At 42.6% G+C, this 22,419-nt stretch overlaps 1 protein-coding gene across 1 annotated transcript in view; it reads right to left on the bottom strand.

Annotated features, from left to right (window-relative positions):
* Positions 1 to 20,698, bottom strand: part of LOC124712167 (optomotor-blind protein-like) — a 503,819-nt gene extending 483,121 nt beyond the window's left edge. Inside the window, exon 1 of the mRNA XM_047242462.1 lies at positions 19,974 to 20,698. Coding sequence (XP_047098418.1) covers positions 19,974 to 20,698 — 725 coding nt within the window. The remainder of the gene's footprint in view (positions 1 to 19,973) is intronic.
* Between the last annotated feature and the right edge of the window lie 1,721 nt (positions 20,699 to 22,419).

Below are 22,419 nucleotides of genomic sequence, written 5' to 3'. Positions count from 1 at the left end.
GTGCGGAGTAATCTTCGCAGCTGTTCCGGATTGATTACATACTGGCGCATAACAAAAGACTAGATTATGATGTTCCCAGGAAATAAAACGTGATTCATGTTCTAATTAAACGGGCAATTATTTCTCGCTGGTCGTGTGGCGAAAAGGCCCCACTAACAAACCCCGAATTTTGGCGCATACAAGACGGGTGACAAATAGCGGTGCAGCGAAAGTGAAAACAAATCCACCGACCGCCAGGGCGGAAGCTGGTAATGGCAAACAGATGAAAGAAGAAATTTATTAACTTATTTGGGTTGACAGTCAATAATTCTGAGCAAATTTCGAAAAGGTCCACTGCGGGTTAATTTCGGAGGTGCGTCCGAAGCGGCCGCACTTCGTTCATTAATTTATCACTGCCGGGTGAACCGTTAATTCAGTTCAGGAAGCAATATGGAAACACAGGAATCCATATTTCAACAGAATTAAATGTGAAATATAGGCTTATTATTCAGCGACACGAGTGCAGATCGCTAGATTTACCATCCGACACGAAAATTCATGGCAACAGTACTTTTATGCCGCAGTGAGTCATTTAAACCGACATTATTTTAACAGCTATGTGACGTGTCAGACAATGCTTGCGTTGTTCCTCATGCAGTTTATAAGTTCACCGGTTTGAAAACCATAATGCAATAAATTAAAGACACACCCTACTCGTGAAAACGTCGAAAGTTTTATAGTTTTCAATTTCTGTGCACCTGTGCCACTGAGTAATATTCAAATGGAACTCCAGCTTCATTTCAGGCACAGCTATTGTTGACTGAAGTTAATTATTGCATAGTGAGTGACCACAAAATTGCTACTTATTCCTTTACAACTAATCTTATATCTGCTAACAAGTTCAAATCGTCAGTGATCCTATAGTCTACAAACTGCAGACACTTTTGTACAAATTCATCGAACAGCTCCGATAGAAGGGCCGAGATACCAGTTCTTTTTAAATCAGTGTGACAAAAGAAGAGATGAAGATATTGAGAAATAAATGTTAATACCTAAAGGTTCCTAATATTCGCCTACAGACCCTTCGGATTACACGAATAAATAAAGAGTTTTCACATAAACCTAAATTAGTTACAAAATTTAACAATCAATTTAAACAAATGAAAAGCAGATTCCCGGAGGAAACCTTCAATTTTCACTGAAGTGTTGCGGAAATCTTTAATACAAGTGCAACAGTCTTCAAAATATAGTATTCGATTATTCATGGTAGTGTTTTAAATTCGAGTATAGGGGGTTATATCAAAAGGAGGCTTCTGAATTCGTCAGTATTTTGTTCAAAATGCATTCCCACAACAAATGTACAGCTCCCGCTATGCTTAAAAACAAAGCTACATTTTCACACCACAGAAAACATCTAACGTCTTTCTGCATCTACTTAATGGCTATAGCTTTCCCATCAGCATAAAAAAAATTAATCTCAAAAGAAATACCTACAGATTTGATACATGCACATGTTTCACCTTAAATATGCTGCAGTTTGACGTCTAGCTTTTTATATTATTTTGAATTTAGGACTGAAATGTCACCATGGAAGTACTTTCAGAGATTTTAACTATTAATGTTCCAAGTGACAGACAAGAATTTGAGCCACATCGACAGTTAGAATGCGACAATAGTCAGAGTATGTAACAATACAGTCAGAAAGAAAGTTAGAAACGAAATTCTTAACGTTCCTCTAACTGTGAAATAGACATTTGATTTACCTCCGAATATTTATTCAGAATTTCAGAGAATATGTGAGATGGAAAGTCATAGAAAATAAGTAAAAAATTTCAGGTAAGAGTATATTTCCTTTAAAAGATGCCAGACAGGCAAACTGCTATGACGATCTGACTTACGAATGCTAAATGTTTCCGGATGTTTTCTGAAAATCTTCTGCGCAGATTCAAACTTTAAAATAGTGCTGCCTTTTGCTTGAATAACTGTGACAGTTCAAATACACTGTGTCGATCCTTTACTGCGTGCAGAAAATAGCTTATATACACGAACATAAAAATGAAGCATGTATTCCACTGATATTTAAATATATAGAACTATGAAAACAAGTGACGAAAAGGTTCTCAGCAATTTTTCTAAAGTAGATTTTTAAATCTTACAAGTGTCTGCAACGAGTAAGTGCACAAGAGGTGTTACTCTGAAACGAACTGCTGCATCAGCTTGCGAAGAGCTTACATAAGCTATAAAACCATCGCGCATTTTTTTAAAAAAATGAGTGCAGTGTCAGACCGTGCAAATACTCAAGACTCTGCTTACGTAGCGCATCATTTCGGATACGCGGCTTATTTTCCGGAAAGTGTTTTAAAAAAACCTTAGTGGAAAAATAATAATTCAATGTCATCATTACGTCCCATCAAATCAGCCATTCGTAAGCATTTACAGAAGCAGTAAAAGTGGATCACTGCACACAACGTGAATAATAAATATTTCACATCTAACCAGCACACGAGAGCATATTGTCCTTCCTTGTTTGCTTGTTTTAGTTACAGTCACCACAGAAACCTAACTTGAAGCGAAATCTGTGTCTTACGCTTGAAACAGTGCCCTATTTAGTTCTAGAAACGTCTCCACGCTCATCAGATACAAATCATAATCACTTAAAAAATCTGGAAAAGTAAATTTTCAATTAAACATACTTTTTGACGGTTAAGGATACAAAGCTGACGTAGTTAATCAGAACAAAACTGAATATGTCAGCAAAGAAATATTCATTTCTGACTCGAGGGCAACCAAGAGGTGCTATGCCGTGAGCTATATAGCTTTCTTCTTGATTACTTTCGTGAACTCAGGAAAGCATTGCAAAGCGGAATAATTTTTGTAGTGTTGCGGTGTTCAAAACCAGCATTCGGGCTGATGGTAGCTGTAAAGTTAAATAAATAAACATAAACTTACGTGATACCAACGATTTGAAAGATGTGTAAAAGACGCAGAAAGTGGTAGCCACGGAACCAAATGGGGACGTGTAGATGCGATTTCTCGCAAAGGAATAAAAATAAAGACGTTCGAAGTACGAAAGAGAAAAACGGAGGTGAAATTATGAGCCCTATCTATCACGAATAAAGGAGCTATTATACTCTGCAAGCATATGTAACTGGCTACGTATTTGTTTGTCACTGAAATATGTTAGCGGGCGCAACGGGTGCTGGACGAGTAGACGGCGATATTGTTCGCGAAATCGCACCGAAGAATATTTACGACAGTGGACTGTCGCCGCAGAGTGGAACGTAGCAGAGACAGCTAATGCACAAATCACGCCAACAGCTCCTCAGCTAACGGTGGGACGTCGCATTCATGTAGCCACTGCTGTCAATATCACAAACTGTTTACACAAGTCGCTTCTGTGGGGGCGTATTTTACTAACGCATCGATCGGGATCTTTTAGTGAACAGCGTTTCGGACAAAGGATCTAAACAGTGTGATAAATTAAATGGACAATACAGTTGAGGAGCATAATATTTTTCTGAGATTGAATTAATAACGATTACAAATTTCTACTTATCTGTGATGGCAGTTACAGTATCAGGGCTGCAGGAATCCTCAGTGAAACGCAACAGAAATGGAAAAAAAATCCAAGTATCGATTTCAATGGCGTAATTGTAGTCTAAGAACTGAAATTATGCTTCATAATAGAGATTCCAGTGGACAGTGCCAACTGACAAGTGCCTATTAGTGCATTCTGTTCGATGCTCCTGAAACTCAGTGAAACGTCGAAAGTCCTTTCTTGTCGTTTTTATGCATTCTACAATTACGAGAAGAAGGTGGTAGGTGAGATAGTTCGTTGTTCACGTTCTTTTCAAATTTGCCTCCCTGAAAGTTCGCTGGGAATTTATTATGGTATATATTTTCAGCGTCCTTCACAGCCGAAGTAATTGCGGAGTTCGTTGCTTTCCCTTGGGAAAACCAAAATTATTATTCCGTTGAACCATATTAAGTGGAAATCTACGGGATACGCACACTAAATTATAAAATCGATTGTGGATTACAACGTTGACCAATTCGGCAAATGAGTGACGGCAGATATGATTAGGAAAACGATAAAAACCAAAGATTTTTCATTCTTCATCTTTTGGAACAGGAACTGCCAAATGGAATCGATCTGGTGAGGACAGTCGTGTAATTTAATATTCTTACTGACTAGCATAATCTGTTTCCAAATTCAGTGTGAACTACGCGAAATCTATTGAGGGGAGCATTGGGAAGCCATCGTAAAAATGATAAAGAAACAATCAGAAAAAATTGGATATGGGAGTCATACAACCAATCAGTCACAGTTTGTAAATAGTTATCGCAACGTTTAGTAATGTCATACATTTCATATATATGTCAGATGTCAAGAATGATAATGTTGTTATATGCATTAAACACTATCCGTACCTCACCTTTACGAAGTACGATATTCAATCTGTGCTGTGTTTCGAATGCCATATAACCTTAAAATATCTCTATCTGACATATTTGATGCCTGCCCACACGATAAAATCGTAAACTATGCTGTAACCATCTTAAAATGTTCTTACCATTTCGTTCTGGGGTGGGCTAAGGGTAAAGCAGTAGCTTATAGATTACTATGCAGTTTAACATCTTGTCTCGGCGTTCAATACCACCCAATGTATAACACGATTGTCTACAGAGACAATATTTACGTCTATCTGACGGCCAGCTTTTAATTCTTTTGGGGCTTCTCTCGAAATATTTTTCTCGCATCTACATTAGTTTCTGAGTAGCGATTCAGGTTCTGTAGAAACAGTTTGACTTGTTCGAGTATTTTGTCAATCGGTGATAGATGAAAATACAGTCTTCAGAAGATCGGGTAAATTTATTTTTATCTTTAGTACGCAAACCATAAAATCTCCGTCTGTCGTTCAGAAGACGTCAACAATGTATGAAATTCCTCTCACATACCACGTATTTGACCAAGGAAGCCTTCATCGCCTGTCTTCAGCGGATATGAGCGAACACTCCGACTTACGAAGATAGATGTCATTAAGTGGTCTATTCACTGAAGAATGGGCAACTGTGAAGTGTAATTTATTGGTATGCACAGAAAAGAAACAAGAAAGGAAAAAGAAAAAAAAATTAGGTAGTGTGGGAGATCCCTCCTCCCCATTCGCTTATAATGGCCTGTTACTTGTCCAAACAAATATCATAAAATACTAGAAACCCCTTGATATTTGATATTTGCAGAGAAAGAAAATGAGACAAGTTATCGCTTGCGACACATAGCAATAAAAGACATTAAAACGGTACTTCTCGAACACTATTAAAATTTTACTCCTTCCATGAGAAGTGTTACACAACTTCAATGTATTTAAAGAACAGCATCATGGAATTAACCAGAGATCCTGCAATAAAATATTTATTCAAAAATAATTAGTTTCGATCGAGCGGCGATCTTCAAGATTGAGATTGATACTGCATCAAGTTTAAGAAAGGTTTCTTGGCGTATTTTACGCCGAGGAATCTCTCTTATTTTTCCGAGAACAAATATTATTACAACAATTTCTGGTGGTTCCAGTACTCCGTTCTTCTGCAAACACTGTCGTTACTTGAGAATGTAATAGCGATATATAGGGTGTTCTATTTACCTCACCATTCCAAATAACCTAATTTACCAAGCTAGTGGTTAGCTACCAGAGGGACATTATCTAGCATGACTGCCTCTTTTTTTTATCTTCGTTCGTTGCGAAGATATGAACAGCAGTACTTCTTTTTTAAATTATTACCAATACTTTTTATTCGGTGATCCACGTCCTCTGCGCTAGCAAGACCTGTTCAATAACGTATCACGGCGTGTCATTCAGGTAAACATGAAGATATTAAGAACGTTGCTCGACACTGGCTTTGATTCTTATGTACAAGTATGCAGTGCACGTGCTCTGGGTAGCACAACCCATCCACTTGTTGGAGTTGACAGTAAACAAATGGAGACACATGGGAAATGCACAGCCGTCGGCCAGTCAACCACAATGACAGGAAAGTAATGACGATACAGTTTTTAATGAAGAAGGGACTTTACTAAACAGAACACATCGTTTGAAACTACTACATTACTGTGCTACATTTACACGTATTTTAAATAAGAAATGATTACTGCAGTTACTATTCTGCTAACTGACACCCTCCATAGATCAGTAGCATTTCTACCTTCTCTTAGTTGTAAATTTTGGTTTTGTTTCTATTTCTTTACTGTGAACTCCTGCATGTCGAGGAACTATGGTACCCACGGTACCTGTACTTTGTGATAGCAATGTTTAGCGAGTGGTATACTGTGATACGTTTCTGAACCAGTTTTGAGGAGCGGAAGTGGATTACAAAATTAAAAAAAAAAAATCTAGATAAATGCGACCGGGACTTGTGCATAGAGGGTTCCGTACGAACTTAATTAAGTAAATAGACTGTTCACCCATCTCGCTAGTCGAGAATGTGGACGATTATTGCCTAGCCGGCCGCTGTGACAGAGCGGTTCTAGGCGCTTCAGTCCGGAACCGCGCTGCTGCTACGGTCGCAGGTTCGAAACCTGCCTCGGGAATGGGTGTGTGTGATGTCCTTAGGTTAGTTAGGTTTAAGTAGTTCTAAGTCTAGGGGACTGATGACCTCAGATGTTAAGTCCCATAGTACTTAGAGCCATTTTGATTGTTGCCTGTTCTCGGAATCGATACCGGCAAGCTATCAAAGTCTGTGACATAAACGGCGGAATTTTTTGATTGCATTGACGTATAAGCTGAAATATTGTACACCGCCAAGGGACCATAGACCTTAGTTTGTGACATAATTTTCTACTCGATACGTCTCCCCGTTCGGGACTTAACAGAGAGACACTCAGTCTGATATCAAATAATAAAAAAATATTTTTTCGTGTCCTACAATTACGAATTAACAATTTTCTGATTTTTTTCCGTTACTTCTACTGTGAACCTTTCTTTTTGCCAAAATTTCGTGATTCTACGCCAGCGAGATGTACCTTACAGGTTATAATGAGTGAGTTTACGTGTATCTTTTGACCGCATTGACCTACAAACTTTACTTTCTTACATAGCCAGGGAACCATAAACCTTAGTATGTGACCTAAATTTCAACTTCATATGTCTATCCGTTCCTGAGAAAAGGGTTCTTAACAGTAAGACAGACAGACAGACGGGCAACAAAGAGTTACTTCAAGGGTTCCGTTTTTACAGATCGAGAGGCACGGAACTCTAAAAATATATGTGATGCTTTTTACGAAAGAGGTACTGCTGTTTGTATCTTGGTAACGAAATGAAGTTACAAGAAAGGCGGTTATGTAGGTTACGTCCCGCTAGTAGCTACACAACAATATATATATATATATATATATATTTGACAAAACTAAATTGGGGTGGTCAAGAAAGTTCGATACCTTGTACATTACTGCAATTGTCATCACTTCTGTTCCAACGAATCCCACTGAAATTCTCTCGAAACGTTCGAAATCCTTTCGGTATGGAATAAATCTGGAGGTAACGACCCGAGCTACAAACTTCCAACTCCGTCTCTCGTTCTCTCTGTCTCTCTCTCTCTCTCGTTTCTGGCCGGTACGATGAGGAGGAACCCAAAAATTCGAGCAGCTTTCGAGGCTACTTTGCGCGAATTAGCGTGGGAAATCACTAATTCAGTTGGAACGCTACGGAGAAAGAGGTGGATCGGCAGGAAAGGAACGGTCAGACGGCAGGATTTTCGTGCAGCCGGCACGGAGGTGGCGCCGCGCCACGACGGCTGAAGCCATGATTTAGAGCTCGGCGTGAGTCAGTTCGCTGTTAAAATGTTGGCTCGCGAGATGAGAGAGCGTGATTTAGTGTGGTCCACATTAATATGTATGCGGGCTCTGGCGCCGACCGCGGTGCGCTGCGGTGCGAACGGGTCCGAATGAGGCGCCCCCGGCGATCGAATGCAATACCGAAACACCCGGCACGCCCGCCATCGACGTCTGTGGAACTGTCCTCCTACGAGCGTGCACACGCTCCTAGCTCTGTGGTCTGTCGGCTTCACGCAACGATCGGTGCCGACCACAGTCACGCGCATGCTTCTGCCCAGTAATCGACACCGATTTCAGTAATGTACTCTATATCGTACTGACCATCCGCTTGTATACAGTACGATTCAGCTGACCCTACCGATGCCGTTTTATGTAACCCGCAACGTTATACCCGCCCTTCAAAAACTGCATGGGAGATTTTTATATTCTCTCGCTCGCAACCGCGCAGAAGAAATGAACAGGACCTTCTTGTAAGAAATTTAATATAGTTAAATCCCAAACGTGATCACCCGATGCCACAGTTCTCGAGTTATTCAGAAGAAGGACCTTCAAATGCACCTCCGTCCCACATCCATCTCTCCACGAATCAGCATTTCTAGTATGTTGTCCGTGGCCTCGCCTCCTACCACAATACAAAAAATTTCGACTGCAAGAACTCTTCCCGATATTCGACCTTTTTTGGTCTCTAATGATTGGACCATTACGGCACCAGAACAGTAGGCTGTTTCGTTCACACTATTAATTTAAAGGTGCCTGCGTTGGTAATGAAAGAAAAACGACTTTTCAGAAACCTTACGCTAAAACTAATTACGTTGACAGTTCGAGCCAAACTTAATCATTACAAACACAGCAGTTTCGCATTTAGAAGGCCTGACGACAGCAACGATGTAATTGTTTACTCTTTACTGTTATAGTTCCAAAATTGTTGGTTGCAATTTACACAGACGTCATTTTTATAATTTGCAAGAGTTCGACTAAGCCTGTGGTGTAATAAGGCCAGTCAATGAAGACCAAAAATGGTCGAATGTGGGAAATAATTCGTGCAGTCGCAAACTTTTGTACAGTTGTAGTCATGAGCAACATACAAGAAATTCTGACTCGTGGGGGCTGAGTGTGGGAATGGGGGTGCGTCCGAAGGTGACTTTTGCAAGTTTTTCTTTTTTTCAGCACAAAATTTAACTACCTTAAATTTCCTACAATAATTTGCGCATAGAGAGCGAGAGAATATGAAAATCTCGAGCGTGGTTTTCGAAGCCCAGCTATACCATTTCGGGCTACTAAAAGGACATCGGTGGTGGCAGCTGAACCACCTAGCATAATACAAGTTAAAGAATTGCAGACCTATTTCACAGCATCCGTAGGTTTAGAGGAAGCGTTGGACGATGTTGAGTGGAATGCATTCTTTGAAATCTTGGAAGCAGTAGGAGTGAAATACAGAAACGAGACTGCAGTTATAACAGTTGAAGGACTGAAGGAAGTAAGAAAAGGATATAAAGTCGAGTCGCCACCGAGATCATTAGAGACGGAGCACAAACTTCGATTGTTTCAAGGATGGGGAAGGAAATCGACAGTGCCCTTTCAATGGAACAATCCTGGAATTCACCTGGAGTGATTTAGAGAAATCACGGGAAACCTAAATCCGAATGACCGGATGAAGGATCGAACCGTCGTTCTCCCGAATGCGACACCACAGTGCTAACCCCAGCGCCAATTCACTCCTTAAATAAGAGTAGAAGGACAGAAAGAGAAGCAGTGATTGAGAAGCGGATGAGACAGTGTCGTAGTGTATTCTTGACGTTATTCAGTCGGTGCGTTGGGCAAGCAGTGCAGGGAATCGAAGAGACGCATGGAAAGAGTTCAGGGAGAAGAAATTAAAACTTAGAGATTTGCCGCCGACACTGTAAATCTGTCAGACGGCAAAGGACTGGGAAGATCAGTGAAAGGTATAGGTAGTTTCTTGGAAAGAGATTACATGGCAAATATCAACAAAATTAAACAAGTGTAATTGAAAACAGTAGAAGTAAATAAGGTAGTGAAAAGGGAATTAGATCATGTAATGAGATGCTAAAAGCAGTCAACGAATTTTGCTATTTGGGCAACAAAATAAATGATGATGGTGAAAGCAGAGACGATGTATAAGAGCAGATAGGCTGTAGCTACAAAATTTGTGAAGATGAGGATTTTTGTTGATATCTAAAATAAATGTAAATGTGCGGGAATCTTTTCTGAAGGTGTTTGTCTAGATTATAGAGTGGAAGTGAAACATTTTTTTATGCACTACAAAAACCACCACAAAGTAAATGGCAATTGGTAGTTAGTGTCCCCACATCGTCTTCATTTATTTTTTGGGGGCATGAAGTAGGACATGGAATTAGAAGCTTCTTGGGACGCCCTAGAATTTTAAGTGAGATAGCCACTGTCTCCCACTAGAGGCCATTGATAGCTTCTGCTGTGTCCTCGCATTGCCTTAACAAAACTTTAGCGAATCGCACAGCTCTTCTCTGCATCCTATGTACCTTTCCCGTTGACTGTAATGCGGCACGAATTCATTCAGGCAGTGCAGAAAAATCGGCTGAATGAATCTGGTACGTGGCCGATTTCTTCCATCCTTGGGATTCTTCCTGCTGATGTTAGTATCCATGGGTCTCATCTCTAACTACAATTACGTGGTCGTTCCAACTTAAATAACTAAAGTTGGAAATATGAGTCTTCTCGTGAAATTCGTTACATTCGGTTTGTAGACGCATGATTTAGAGTTCGTGGGTGGGTGTTGATTCCGTCCATTTTCAGAATGTTTTACTCGTAGTTATTTTTACGCAAATGAATGAATTTTCCTATCGTATTTTTTTAAGTCAGTGTTTTGCTTTTGAGGAGAACATGACATTACTACTAGGATAATAATGTGCACCAAGTGGAAAATCGGTTTAAAATTCACTGTAACACTTTTATGCACGAAAACCACTTACAAGATACACTTGCAAGATTACTTAAGAGTAGACTTCAAAATCTTGACCTATCGGGGCGTATTAATGGCACATATCAAAGACGAACAACGCATACCGTACGTGTATATCTCAAAATCATGACCTATCGTGCGCGTTTGTGATACACACAGCAAAGATAAACAGCGCAAATCGTTATTCGTTCCCCACGGTACGCAACTAGAGGATAGTACAATACTTAAGAACAGCGAGAAACTCCTCCACGTCACAAGCGGCAGTTAACATTGAAAGAAAACAGTCTTGCACAATTTTGTACATATTCCTGGAAGGCTTTAGCTAGTACCGCAAAAGAGGCTGCGGGAGATAAATGTACAAACGGCTAGAAAACGCCGAATTCACATGGATTAAAATGGTGGTAACTATGTAAAAGGGGTGTTAAGAAATACCAGCTGGCAGATTGGTTTACCATTCCAGCAGCAAATTTGCTGTTAAGTGGGTCAGAAAACTAATGAATTAGGTGTACTGAGAAGAAGAAGCGTGAATCTGTCACGCGATGAAAATGTTTATCGTTGTAATTTAACGATAAAAACTATGATGATGTGAGGACTGTTTGTCGATCAGCTATAGACTAGATTTAGATTTACACTCCTGGAGCCAATTAAAACAAGAACAATCCTGATCTCCAATGTAGTATGTAGTACTGTTATGTTCCAGTCTGCGACTGGAAGGTTGGCAGAAAATTGCCACGGGGTGACACCAATGCAATTGAGTACAGAAATAAACCGAAAAGCGCATCAAAGAATGAGGAGAAATGTTACTCTCTAAGGAAATTTTCTGAAGGAGAGGAAATACGAAAACGTAGAATTCGCTGGTCACTGTTGTGCAGAGGAAATCTCATGTGATTTGTTTCTTTCAATGTCCCTACGGAAATTTTTCTACGGTGGAGATACGATGCAATATTTTATTACGAACAATATAATTTTATTCCTGCTGGTCATACTTGTATATACCGGTTAACAATTAAATCTGAAGTATTAAGGAAACACCGAACAGGATACTGTCACGCCACATTTCTGTACGGAAGTACAAGACAGTGGAAGCTACACAGTGTGTTTACATACCTTTAGAAATAATTGCAACATATTCAAAAGCAAAACGAGAGCACAAAATTATTTCAGTAATTTTCCTGCAACGCAAGCATGGATGGCAACTGGCGACGAGACGTAAGAAATTGATTTCTTTTCATTGGGTGCTTTGTAACAGACCCTTGAATTTTCAGTCAGTAACCAATGTCATTAGTTAAAGGTAGTTACATTAAGCTCACAGTAACTTTACTTTGATAGCATATGATGCAGTGGGAATCAATTGATTTGGACGAAATCCTCCTGCGACTGGACAGCTATATTTGTTAACAGAATCTGCAATTTGAACCAAGTTCTCACAGAAGCAGAACTTAATAGATATGAGATGCCAAAACTCACTTTTGAAGAGACATGTAAGGTGCGACGAATCAGTCAGTATCTCTTAACAAATATGAAAGGAATGAGGGAAACAAAAGTGTGTTGGGCATTTAAACTATGGATGTTATCGCGTTGATTCCGATGTAGGAATCAGCGAAGTAGTATCTGACATCTCTCGTGTTCAAACCTTTGCAACTTTTTGTCAAGGAACAAATAGCTACAACTGCCGTCATATTATGTTCTGCGTACATTTAGGAGATACGATTACATTATACAGTCAAGGAAAACAAAACTCTATAGATTTACCGAAAGTCATTAAATGTTGACTTTGCCCAATACGGCTTTCACAGGTAAACTTGCGGGTTCTCTGATACGTACATTTGGTTAAGGCAACTAAAGAAAAAAATCTGCGCCCTCGAAACCTTCTCATACGTGATTAAAGTAGTTTAAACTGCATGACCATTTCAAACCAGACGACATGCAGAAGTAAAGAATTCCTAATTTAGGACACTTGATTTAAAAACTTCGCTCTTTTATAAATGTGACAGACTCGATAGAAGTTTCCAGTTTTTACGTGAATCACAAGCACCAAATAATATCATGTCATTTTTCACTTCAACTAAAAAGCACGAAAAAGAAAACCCCAGCAACAGTCGTCAAAGGAAACCTCTGAATTTGTTTCTTTCGTTGAAACGACATCGCCACTGAACTGGGACAAAAAATCTCGCCGGTACAATAGCTCTGAATTTCATAGCTGTAGTTTCACAGGCCGCGTGTTTTGCCTTCATTCTCCACTCCGTAATGTTCGCGACGCATCGCTAATTGCTTTCATCGCTTTGTTGGGAACGAAATGGGGACTGCACGGTCAGTTTAGCACTTTTCCGAAATGCAATACTCTGTTTAACACAACCCTCTGCTGGCTATTTTGTCTGCATATTACATTTCAGGGGCGTGTTTAAACTTTGTACATTCTACCTGTAATACTGCTGTCCCGGCCGCAATTAGCATTCGGTTTCCCCCCCCCCCCCCCTATTCTCTACCTTTTTAATTGCTTTGAATGAAGTTTCAAAAATTCCAACGGTTTTCGCTAAACGGGGAAACTATTTGCTAGCGTGGATTTTACAATGCAGTAAAACTGCGTTTTCCAATGTGAAAATATCCTATACATGCAGCGTTTAAACTAAATTTTAAATACGATCGTAACAGATTTGCAGATTCGCCTGTTAAAGACAACCCGATATTTTACAGGCAGCACCAGCGGTGAAAATTAAAGCAAATTACGCGCAACAGTCAAATCAGCAAGCGAGTATAACTCTACCGATCGGAAATACGACACGAAAATAGGTGTTATGTGAAACTTCGTCACAACATTTCTAGCTACATTTCAGTGGCAAGATTTTGATTAGTAACCGTCTTTGGGGTAAAAATAATGTCTCTGCAGTGCTATTTGTGGGCGATATATAATAGACAGAATTTTGTGCAACATATCTTTGCATCTAGTGTTTTCAAATAAACACTTGTTACGGAATTTCTGCTGAACTGAATAAGGGGGACAAAATTTTTCGTAGGGTAACAGCAGTGTGTTGATGCATCTTTATCCACTATATACGTAGGAAATGTTCAACATAATAACCGAAAACGGCGTCTTACAAGGCCAACGCTGTTGTGGCTGCTTCTTCTCTGATGAACATAAAGTGAGAAGAATATGACATTAAATTTCATTATTTATGACAAGTTTTAACTTTATTAAATGCTTGGCACAATCTGTTTCATGTTTAGTGGCTTGTAGGGATTCAAAACAGAGCAAATGCGAATAAAATTTCGATTATGTGAATGCACATTTAGTTACTGAAAAGCCAACAAATTTACTCTTAAAATTTAAATTTTGGCAGTAGTATTTTAATTCACAAAGTGCACGTCAAGGAATTGCTTTCGCCATGACTCACTGATGCAAATTCTCTGCATAGGACTGCGCTGCTAAAATTATGCTATTTTATACCGTTCCTCATGAAGCACATCGCAAATATTGGCGGTAAATCGTGATCATTTCCGTTCACATCCTCTATTACCGCCTGTCTAATTGTATGAATTTTCAGTAACATTTCTGCAGGTGGGAAATGCTTATAATAAAAAACGTAGGTGAAGATAGATTTGGAACATAATTCACTCCTCGTCCACAGTTTTAACGGCACAAGAAAACAATAATCTCGTAGACAACAATGTTGAAATGAGTAAGAACATAAAACTATGTTAGTTTTTGTTGCTTTCTTATGGCAGATTTAAATCCATATTACTTATTAAACGACTTAGCAGTCTGGAATACCGCTTTGGCATTTCCAGGACAAGTGCAGTGATATGTCAGTAATCGCACATCACTACTTCCGAATTTGTTTGGTGTCAGTTTATTAAGTAACATAATTTATATTTACTTACTTGTGAAATAGAGTACACACTAAATTCTGAAATTCGAAAGTCGAAAACTACTTTCCATAGTATAATGTAAGTTTTAGACACAAGCTGGCTGGTACAATACTGTAGAAAAACTGTGTCGTATACGTGGATAGTAAACTGCAGCAGAATTTATTTAAAGGGATGTAAAGCACAAACTTTCAGCGAAGGGTGCTTTCTTTAATATTTGAACTCTTTTTTTCAGAGCCGTTGGTCGTGCAGTGAAAATTGCTTCGCGGTCTGCGGAAACTGCAGCCGAGGGCATTGGGATTATTCTGATTTTTTTTTTTTATCTTCACCGATAGCGTTGAGGCTTAAGAGCTGCTGCACGGAGACGGTGACAGAAAACAGCCGTTTATTATTTTCACTGTCAAGCGCTTGAATTGCATTCATCTGCTTTTTTTAAAAAATCTAATGCTTTCTTACACATCATTTCTCCCGTCAAGTGACGCTACAAATGATACTGCGTTGTCTGCCAGAAAGACTGCAACGCCAGTCAGTAACGATGAGGTCATAACAGGACGTAAATCCGTCAATCATTACATCACCAACTACTGGATGAATTAATATCGCGTTTTCTACCACTTTCTTGAGCTGCTTATTTCTCTGTCTTTTTTTTTTTTCTGCGCAGTGCAAGTGAATCTGTCGCTTGTGTTCTATAGCAGAAACCACATCAGTTCCAAAAGCAACCGACTACACCGGGCATAAGTTCAAAGAGAGGCATAAATATTTTTCTGTCACAATTTAATGCTCCCTCCATATTATTTTTATTTCGTATAACTCTTGTGAATTATCTGTAATAAATATATCGTCATTGCAACTGGGAAACACACACAGAAGATAATGGAACTGTTATTTATAAGGTAACAATTAGTTGCTCGCATCTGTTTAGAAGAGTGCATCCTTAAGAACGAAAGAATTAAACATGATGTAACTTCCGTAAAACACCACAGGGATGTTTACAGTGAATTAAAGCAAGCTTAGATACAGATTATGAGAACAAATTTAGTGGTAGGTTATTAGAACAAAATTTTGCACGTCACTACAATATTTAAAGCAGCAGCAAAAGGGTATGTTTGAGGAAAGTATAAAAAAAAGAGAGGAAAGCACAGTATCACCTCTTCTTGCTTGCTGAGTGTAATCATTTACCTATTCATTCAGCATATTTTCCTACATAATAAAAATAAAGGGTGCACTGGAAATCACTGTTTCATCTGTGAACTGAGTCCTTGTAATGTAAAAATTTCTCAAATAACATTTTCTTTAGTGATGCCACGCATGGCCGCAGTTTTTGGGCTTCATATTAGGAAGTAGGTGACGGATTGTATTTTCTGCAACTATTCACCCGTCTGTCTACTTACACTGCAGTGTTAGTGACCATTCTAAGAAATCCACTTTTGCTTGCAAGTGCAGAAGTCAGAATAGAGATCCTTTAGTTTTTTAGGAATTTGTAAGTACTTGACGTCAGATAGCTTCGTAGTCGCTTAAGCGAATGAAAAACCACACAGCAAATTAGTAAAGTAGAGGTATAATTTCTGTCCGTGCAAATTATCGCGAACGTGAAGGCATCTGTACTGGTGATAACTGCTTATGATGGAAACTGGTAGCAAAATAAAGAGCTTCTTCGTGTCTGAAGGAATTGGTGTTTACTGATACGATTATTTTTGTATCGGAACGGCTTTAAAAAGATACACGAAAGCACCTTTCCTCTCATTCTACGATGGGAAGCAGCGTGTTGCACAGTTGCGGCATAGCATTAGAAGTGTAGAATAAGTAGGGAAATCTGAAAAACACATCCTTGTGCAGTCCCTCTCTCAATTAGTGCTCTTATGCTTCTGGTTTTCAATTTACAGTATAATATATATTTCTAACGTGTGGTTTAAATACTACTGATTATTAACTCTGTGCAACAATTGTACTGACTTATTAAGGGAAAAACTTAATTGATATTATAAATGTGATGTTTGATTGTGGCTGTAGAAAATTACTTATAGAACCGTCGAGTTTGCGGTTATTATATTGAACAGTACGATTGTCATCTACTTAACTTCTCTCAGTGCACAGGAATAAAATATTTAAAGTAAGGAGCTTCAAAAGAACAGAACTACAAGCACAGACTGGGGTGTGTGAGAGAGAAGCACATGATACTCTACTGAAACCAAGACAATAACGCTATATTTTAACGGACTCGGATTGATATTACGAGTAACAGTCATATTTAGCGTTACAGTAACGATCAGAATTTGCAGTATAAACAAAGAGAGCATTCAAAGACACGCGGAAAAAGCATCGTCCGACCGCAGTAGAAGCAAGAACATAATTTGTGAATCAGAGAGAGAACTGTAATTGTCGTATGCAACGATCGTCAGTCCGATTGGTTAAGGAACTTTTTCTGAGTATTGTAACGAGTTCCGGGATGCTGGTGGTTACCGGAAAATTCCCCGTGAGCGTGTGAACACGACAGTGCGCGAACAAAAAATTATCCGAGTTCGAGAGGCTAGGTCGTAACGGCCGCTGTAACACGGTTCATTACTCGCCGGCAAACGCATTAGGGCTCATCGTAGACTGGCAAATAGCTCGTCAAACAGCCGATCGTGATGAAGCGGCCAGAGATACATCGCTCGGACTTCTATCGTCAAATTCGCCAAGCCCATAGAGGAGGAAAGAGTTAAACGCACGCGAGTCGTAGCGAGCGGGTAGGCGTAATTTGTCCAGCGACGGATTTGCATACTGACAAATTTGTAACCTTGTTAAGACAATATATGAACGCAGGGAGCTAATGAAACTTAATACATTGTGCTGACTCGTAACAAAGAGTGAAAACTCTATATTTTCTGTTTATAAGTATATTAGATATCAGTCTGAGATTACTTTTACACCAAAACTGTCTGCGTGAAGTCACTTGCGCCTCACAAAACACAATCATGAGACGGTTATTTCAATAACTGTGGCATAAATAAGGCAAACTGACAGATAATAAAGAAAAACAAAAGAGAATTTCGTACTCACATCATCTTGTGTTCAGAATACGTGACTAACGAAAAAAAAGTAACTGATTTTTTTCTCGATTAACATTTTCCCTTTTAGGTAAACACTTGCCAAACGTCGCTACACATAATGTTTTTCAGAGACAAATGATACACGTTTCACTCAGACAGGACTATATACTCAAAAAGTATCGAAACTGAAACACCGATGGTTTTAATTTTAATAGTCATTACAATTCGTAGCTCCTCTTTGCAACACGACACGCGTTAATGAGGACTGACAGGGTTGTGTAGCACCCAAAATTACAGAAAAATCCAAGATTCTGTTTAGATTATTATTACGCACGTAAATAAAGAGAATTAAGGAAGTGAAGGTTACGTGGTATTAAGGCAACTGTTGGGTTGTACGAATTGAAAGCATAATCTGCGGGATACGTAACTTCGCGTACAACAAACGACAGTCACGTAGAAACATGGGTTTCCCGTTAAATACTAAACAAGCACGTCTGGTTCCAGTGTTCTGTATTTTCTGACGTTTAACTTCGTGATGTAGGAGTGTCGAGAAGATATGAAAATATATTTTCTAAACCGGGTTTATTTGATGCGGAGCGTATTATCGTGTAAATGGTTACTGAATGATTATAATTTCCTCAATGTAATCGGGTATAATTTTTTCAGGCTACAATAGGAAATTATTATGTTATTCCGAGCTACAAATTATTGGGGAATTTCAACAGACGGCTCTCTCTCGCAATTAATTTGAGCAACAACGTCGAAGATATTGTTCCTGACATAGATGCCCGATAAATTAGTTCCAATGAAGACAAATATTTCGATGCACGATTAATCGAAAGCCAAAAGCAATCGTTACCGTGAAAGTTATTTTAAATTTCACTTTTTCCCCCTAAATAACAAAAAAATAGGAGGTCGTATGAATATCCGGAATATTCGTGCCTTATAGTATTGTGTATATTGAAACATTAAATCCCATTTCCAATATAACTACAAATTTTAGAATATACTGACCACTAACGGATTACAAACGATGAGTCAGTCTTCAATGAGAGAAGAGTATCACCACGTGGTTCGAAAAATTTGCTTAGGATGCACAGAAATATAAACGCAACGTAAATTCTTTCCGCACAACATTTAAATAACTAACACTGCTGATGTAAGCTATAAGAGGAAACAGATGTCACTGATCATGTGACAGTACAACAGTCGAAACCAGGTGCGACACACGCATGTGGTAGCGTAAATTACAGATATGTAGCTGCCCTGAGTAAAACTGCATTCGCATGACGCCTCTGCAAAATTATATTTGGGGCATAGTATCAAGAATTTGTGTCGAAACGAATGAGTGGAAACTACACGTCTCAATTACCCTTGGTATGCTCTATTGCAAAAAGAACGCTTGTAGAAGCAGCAGCTCTCTACGTTCCGTAAGAAATAAATTACGTCTTTAACAGAGGCAGTAAAAATTAAAAAAAAGTGCAATACTGTTAATTCTTTATCGTATAATCTACAATGCTTCATCGGCATCAGAGTTTGTTTCAAGTCGTTGCGTACAGTTTCTAACGCAAGACTGGAGCAGGTTATACTTTTAGAGAACAGGGCGACATTCGGGCACATGCGTGCCAAATATTAATTGCAACCAAAGGCAAGGGGCAGTTGTGTGCACAGTTATAAAATAGCGTATAAATGACGTACGGATGCAGTGAAGCTTGTTAGAAAAATTTTAAAAATCAATGCAAAATGGGTATTAATGTCCGTAATATTATGCGTATAGCGCAAAAATACTAAGACCAATTAAAACGATTTTAAAAGTGGTGAAACGTGTTAGTACGATTACCTGCGACGACACTCTCGTTTCTGTTGTTGTGAATTGTCATTAGCCATGCGGAATGAACTATTTTGTTACGCGTGAACGCCGATTAAGGAGGGTATTGTCGTTGTTCACTAACGCTGTAGCGCGTTAGGCTTAATGGTCAGGCTACGAGACATAGTTATTACGACGGTGAATTCCGAACAATATTAGTGGGGCTATTGCGTGTGATGATAATCTGACCGGAACTTGCAAGGTTTTTCAGTAAGCTTATGGTGCGGGCGAGGGTGTATCATTATAGAAGATTTTCGTACTGTGTAAAACGTAGAAAACTGTAAGTGTACCACTTGGAAAAAATTTGTTCGGCAGTAAATCATCCGATAGAGTTACTAGAGCCACGAATAGGTTATACACGACGTTATAGTCACACAGCAGCACATGTACACTCGTCACAGGCGAATGGAGGCGGTCTACTGCACACGGAAAGAAGACACTGGCACTAACCTGCCGGACTTGGTGATGACCATCTCGGTGCCGAGCTTGTGGAACTTCTCCCAGAGCTCCTTGCCCTCGAGGGTCACCTTGGGGTCGTCGACGACGCCGTCGTCGTCGGGCGGCAGCGGCGGCCTCAGCGGCCGCACGAGCGCGGGGTGGTGCGGGTGGTGCGACGCGACCGCCGCCGCCAGCACCTCCTCGGCCGTGGTGTAGGCGTGCGCCGGGCCGCCGGGGCCGGCGTGGGCGGCGTGCGCCGCCAGCGGGGGCGGCACCGCGACCGGGGGCAGTTTGTAGGGGCCGACGGCACCTCCCAGCGCCGCCGCGGCAGCTGCCGCCGCCAGGAAGTGGTACTGGTGCGCCGCCGCCGCCGTCGCCGGGTGCGGGGGCGGCGGAGGCGGCGGCGGCGGAGGAACGGCCGGCGCCGCCGGGGGCGGAGGCAGGGCCGGGGGCGGCTGCTGCGCGGCGCCGGGCGGTGTCGTCGCGGGTCCGTTGCTGCTGGTGCTGCCTCCGCTACTGCTGCCGCCTCCCGCCTGGCAGCCGGCCGGGGGCGGTGGGGCCGGACTGCCGCCCCCGCTGCCGCCTCCGCCACCGCTCGCCGACAGGCCGCCGCCGCCCCCGCCGGCCGTTAGCAGCGAGCTGACGCTGAAGTCCGTGGGCCGCTGCAGCAGGAACGGGTGGTAGGCCATGGCGCGAGACGGGGGCGAGCGCAGGATCTCGCTCTGCTCGAATCTCATGAGGGAGCGCTCGGCTCGACGGGCTGTGGCTGCAAATCCCCGCTGCCTCGCGCGCTGGTCGCCGCCTCAGCGACGGCGGGCATCGCGCTCGCACGACGACACCTGCCGCCTCCTTCGGGGCCTCGTCATGGTCGCACACGTGGCACTGTCCTGTCCCGGCTGCACTCGCACACGAAACTGTCACTGTCTAAGAGGAGCCAAACAAACCGTCGCTACGGCGCAAAAAACCAAATGAGAAAAAAAAGGACAACAATCCCAAGTCACACACAGTCACTGTCGACGCCAGTGGCGCGCGCCGGGCGCCGCGGTAAGCCGCTACCGTCCACACAGTCCAGCCGTAGGCCTAAAACTGCGGCGGCGGTACCCGAATCGATATGGGCGCGCGCTGCGTGGTGTGCGCGTCCGCGTCGGCGTCGCTCTGGCGCTGGCCACGCCTCGCCTCGCTCCGGCCGCCTGCCGCGTGAGATTCAGCACCCGAGCGACACCCCGGCCTCGCGCCACTCTCCAGTGTTAATGAGGGGAAGTGTGCGCCGCGCTGGGGAGGGGGCGCCCGCTCGGCCACTTCCCCGCCGGCTCGCCGGGTGGAGCGGTCGGCACGCTCCGCCGTGGAGGGGGTAGCCGCCCGCCGGTTGGCGCACGCGACGCGAGTGGCGGCGCCGCACGGCCAATAGTGCGCAAGCGCGTCGGGATTCCCACTGGTGGAGGGGGCGCGAAGCCGTAGCGCGGCTGGGCAGCGTCGCGGCGGGGAAGAGAGACAGAGAAAGAGCGCGCGGTTAGCGTCCGAACATTAACACCTCGGCCGGTAGTCGTAATCCCCTGCTGCCTCTCCTCACTCCGTCTCTCTCTCTCTCTCTCTTTCTCTCTCTCTCTCGCTTCCTCTCCAGTCTTCCTTTTCTCGCCCTGCTGCCGCCGCCGTCTTGCCGCTCAGTACTCCGTACGGTGTCTCGGCCGCAAAAAGGAGGAAAATATTCGCAGCAGCGCCTGGAGCCACAGCAGCCGAGTCCGCGCCGCGCCAGATGCCGTCGCCGTGGCGGTTACCCTGCTCGCCTGCGAAGCCGGACGACCTTCTGCAGCGCCGACCGGGAGAGCGCCGTCGGACTTGCGGCTGCGGCAAACAATGGTTCACGCTGGACTGGTCCGAGGCGCGGGTCTGCAACACCGAGGCCTCGAAACCTGACACCCCGTCCCCACTCCGCGCACGCCCCTCCCCTCCGACACCCCTCCGGAGGCAGGGGCGTCAGACCGCGCCGGCCCCCTCCCACCCGCTTCTTCATCTCCCCTCCCGACCCTCACACACCGACGCTCATCCAACCACACACACACACACACACACACACACACACGTACGTACTGCGTCGCCTGGGCCACGGCGACGGCGGCGGAGAGATTTTTGCACCCTGGAGGTGGCACGTCCGGCGCTGCGGCGGTCAGAGCGTGTCGGCCCGTGGAGGGGGCGGTAGGAGGGAGGGCGGCGGTTTGGCCCCGCCCCCTCGCGCCCCTGAGTGACAGCTCCGTGTGCGGCCCTCGGCGCGGCGCAGTGAGTAACCGCAGCCTGGCGCTCCGCCAGCCAGCCTCCTCTCCTTGGGCTCCGCTGTGTTTTTTATTTATCGCTTATCTCGTAATTCGTGCGCCGGCCGGCGGCGCCATGCCGGCAGCTAGCACGGTCGCGCCTCGCCGCACTTTGTCAAACACTGCGCGTGCTCGCCACATACAATCTCTGA

This window comes from Schistocerca piceifrons, chromosome 8 (genome assembly GCF_021461385.2).
Source record: "Schistocerca piceifrons isolate TAMUIC-IGC-003096 chromosome 8, iqSchPice1.1, whole genome shotgun sequence".
NCBI lineage: Eukaryota > Metazoa > Arthropoda > Insecta > Orthoptera > Acrididae > Schistocerca > Schistocerca piceifrons.
The sequence above is the reverse complement of the archived record's forward strand: the minus strand, read 5'-3'. Positions and strand labels throughout refer to the sequence as shown.